This window comes from Haliaeetus leucocephalus, unplaced genomic scaffold (genome assembly GCF_000737465.1).
Source record: "Haliaeetus leucocephalus isolate CR32 unplaced genomic scaffold, Haliaeetus_leucocephalus-4.0 Scaffold148, whole genome shotgun sequence".
Lineage (NCBI taxonomy): Eukaryota > Metazoa > Chordata > Aves > Accipitriformes > Accipitridae > Haliaeetus > Haliaeetus leucocephalus.
In genome coordinates, this window is record NW_010972584.1 from 325,722 (window position 1) to 328,650 (window position 2,929).

A 2,929-nucleotide genomic window follows, 5' to 3' on the forward strand; every position below is an offset into this window, starting at 1 on the left:
CATGGCCAGGCACCCGTGAACCCAAGGGCACCCTGATCCCATGCCCAGGCACCCATCATCCCAGGAGCATCATGATCCCGTGGGCACCGTGATCCCAGGCACCCATCATGCCGTGATCCCGGGGCACCGTGACCCACACCCTAGGCAGCAGGATCCCAGAGGCACCATCACCCCGCGCCCAAAAGCGTGGTGGTCCCCACACCATCTCATGCCCCACAGCCACCCTGGCCCCACAGCCAGGCAGGTGCCTCGAGCCCACCTGGCTGGCAGAGCCCACGTGGCTGGCAGAGCCGTTGGCACAGCCACCAGGGTTATATTTAGCCGCAGCTGAAGAGGGTGGAAAGGGCCGTACCCAGTGAGATGCCACCTCCCCACCATGGCCCCAACCGCCCAGGTAAGGGGGCAGAGGCGAGGGCCACGGCTTGGCACCCGCTGCCATTTGGGATCGCCGGCGAGCGGGGCCACGGGGGATGGTGCCCAGGGTGGCCATGCCAGCACCGGTGTGCAGGTGCCCTCCCGTGGCTGGCACGGGAATGGTGGGTGCACCCTCACCCGTGCCCCCCGTGAGGTGGGTGCCCCGAGGGGGTGGGAACCCGGAGTGGGGAGCACATCCCCCCTCCCCCCCCGCAGGGGTACAGGGGTGCTGCCAACCTGGGGCATGGCCCCCCTCAAAGACACAGCCCCAGCCTGGGAACAAATATAATTAGGTTTTAATGAGTGATTCGAGCAGTCAAGGGGCTGGAAACCCCATGGGACACCTGGGTGGGCAAAGCCACCCCATGGCACCCACTGGGGCTGAGCCCGGGGCTCCGTGGCACCCAGCTGCTGTGGGGCTGAGCCCCAGACCCCACGGCACAGCCTCACCGGCGTGGGGCTGAGCGTCCCAGCACCCAGCCAGTGCAGGCAGCCCATGGCGTGGGACCAAGCCCGGGCAGCACCCAGCGGGGTCCGGGTGTGATCCGTGGGAAAGCACCCCACAGGACCCGGCTGCCTCCCAGCACCCATCCCATAGGGAGGGTGTCCCGTAACACCTGGCTGCACACCGCAACCCTCCTAGGGAGAGCGTGCCCGTGGTGTATGGGGGTCCAGGAGCCCCCACAGTGCAGGGCACCGCATCAGCACATGGATGTGTCCTCCTCCTCTTCCTCCTCTTCCTCCTCCTCCTCGTTATCCTCATCCTCATCCTCGCCATCAGGCAGCTGCCCCAGGGGGGCAGGGGGAAAGGGAGGGCCACACTCCAGATTGACGTAGGTGACGGCCAGGTTGACATAGTGCTCGCCCTCCAGCGTGGCCAGGACATGCTCCAGCTCGCCCACCAGCCCCGTGAAGGATGGCCTCTCCTCGGGCGCCGGTGCCCAGCAGCTCAGCAGCACCCTGTACCTGCCCCGACACCCCCGTCAGCACCAGTGGCCCCCCAGGACCAACCCACCCCACCACCCTGCCCACCCCCCAGCCCCACTCACAGGGTGTCAGGGCAGTGGCAGGGCTGCGGAAGGCGTCTCCCCCGCAGCAGGTAGCTGGCCATGTCGTAGGGGTCCACCCCAGGGTACGGCGATGCCCCCCGTGTCAGCAGCTCCCACATGAGCACCCCGAAGGACCACTGCTGAGCAGAAAGCCACCATGGGGGGGGGGGGGGGGGGGGAGGGGGACGGGGGTCAGGGGACAGGGACAGGGGTTGTGCCTACCACATCTGACTTGGTGGTGAATTTTTGGGTCTGGAGGCTCTCCAGTGCCATCCACTTGACGGGCAGCTTGGCGTGGCGGTGCCGCTGGATGCTGTAGTACTCCTTGCCGAACACATCCCGCGCCAGCCCGAAGTCGGCCACCTTCACCGTCAGTGTTTCATCCAGCCTGCGGGACAGAGTTTTGCGGGGGGGGCGGCCATCAGGCAGCACCCCCCATGGCCACAGGGTGACCCCATGGCAGGGCTCCGGCGGGTACGGCCGCACTCACATGCAGTTCCTGGCCGCCAGATCCCGATGCACAAACTTCTTCTGGGCCAGGTACTCCATGCCCAGGGCCACCTGCAGCCCGAAGCCGATGAGATCCTTCACCGTGGGGCTCTGCGGGGTAGGAGTGGTGAGCGGGGTGACCTTGGCCCCCCAACATATTCCACCCCACCCCCAAGGGTACCCCCTACCCGCTCCTGGGCGCGGATGAAGTGGCGCAGGTCCCCATGGCGCATGTAGGGCAGGACGACGAGGGGCAGCCCGTGGCGGGGCAGGCACACCCCCAGCAGCGAGAGCACCTGGGGGTGGTGGAAGCTCTTCATGAGGATGCCCTCGCGTAGGAACTCCTCCACCTCCTCCACGTCCGTGATGCCTGCCGAGAGCCGAGCCGTGGGGCGCCCTGCCGCTGTGCCGTGCCGTGGGACCGCGCCGTAAGACCGTGCCGCAGGACCGCACGGCGGGAGCGGGCGCTACTCACGGTGCAGGGACTTGACGGCACAGTGGAGGTCGCCCAGCAGCGGGTCCGTGTAGGTGCCGTGGTATACGCTGCCGAAGTGCCCTGCGGGGACAGGTGGCATGAAGCTGGCACCGCGCATGGCGAGCGGGTGATGTCAAAGCCAAATCGGGGTGCGGCGTCACCTTTGCCGATGACCTGGTGGCGGTGGGTGACGAGCCGCTCCTCGGGGATGAGGATGTCCTTCACCTCCTCCAGCAGCTCCGGCCTCAGGTCCTCCAGGCAGCAGGATGTGGCCCTGAGCAGGGGCACGGGGGAGCCACCACCCACCACGCCGGTGCTGGCACCGGTGCCGGTGAAGCGTGCCCGGGTCCCCACTGGGCCAGGACTGCCTGCCACGGGCAGCACTGCTGGGACAGGCGGAGGCAGGGTGAGGGCTGGGCAGGCACCCAGCACCCCACCACCCACCGGTGACCACCCACTTACCCAGCACCTCCCTGTAGTCGACGCCGGGCCGCTGGGTGGT

The 2,929-nt window shown here is 68.1% G+C and overlaps 1 protein-coding gene across 1 annotated transcript in view; it reads right to left on the minus strand.

The window, feature by feature from the left end:
• Positions 1-1,115: 1,115 nt before the first annotated feature.
• Positions 1,116-2,929, minus strand: part of MST1R (macrophage stimulating 1 receptor (c-met-related tyrosine kinase)) — a 6,865-nt gene continuing 5,051 nt past the window's right edge. Inside the window, exons 11-18 of the mRNA XM_010561623.1 lie at positions 2,890-2,920; positions 2,589-2,810; positions 2,428-2,508; positions 2,141-2,322; positions 1,954-2,063; positions 1,686-1,851; positions 1,464-1,600; positions 1,116-1,380 (exon numbers count right to left, since the gene is read on the minus strand). Coding sequence (XP_010559925.1) covers positions 1,116-1,380; positions 1,464-1,600; positions 1,686-1,851; positions 1,954-2,063; positions 2,141-2,322; positions 2,428-2,508; positions 2,589-2,810; positions 2,890-2,920 — 1,194 coding nt within the window. The remainder of the gene's footprint in view (positions 1,381-1,463; positions 1,601-1,685; positions 1,852-1,953; positions 2,064-2,140; positions 2,323-2,427; positions 2,509-2,588; positions 2,811-2,889; positions 2,921-2,929) is intronic.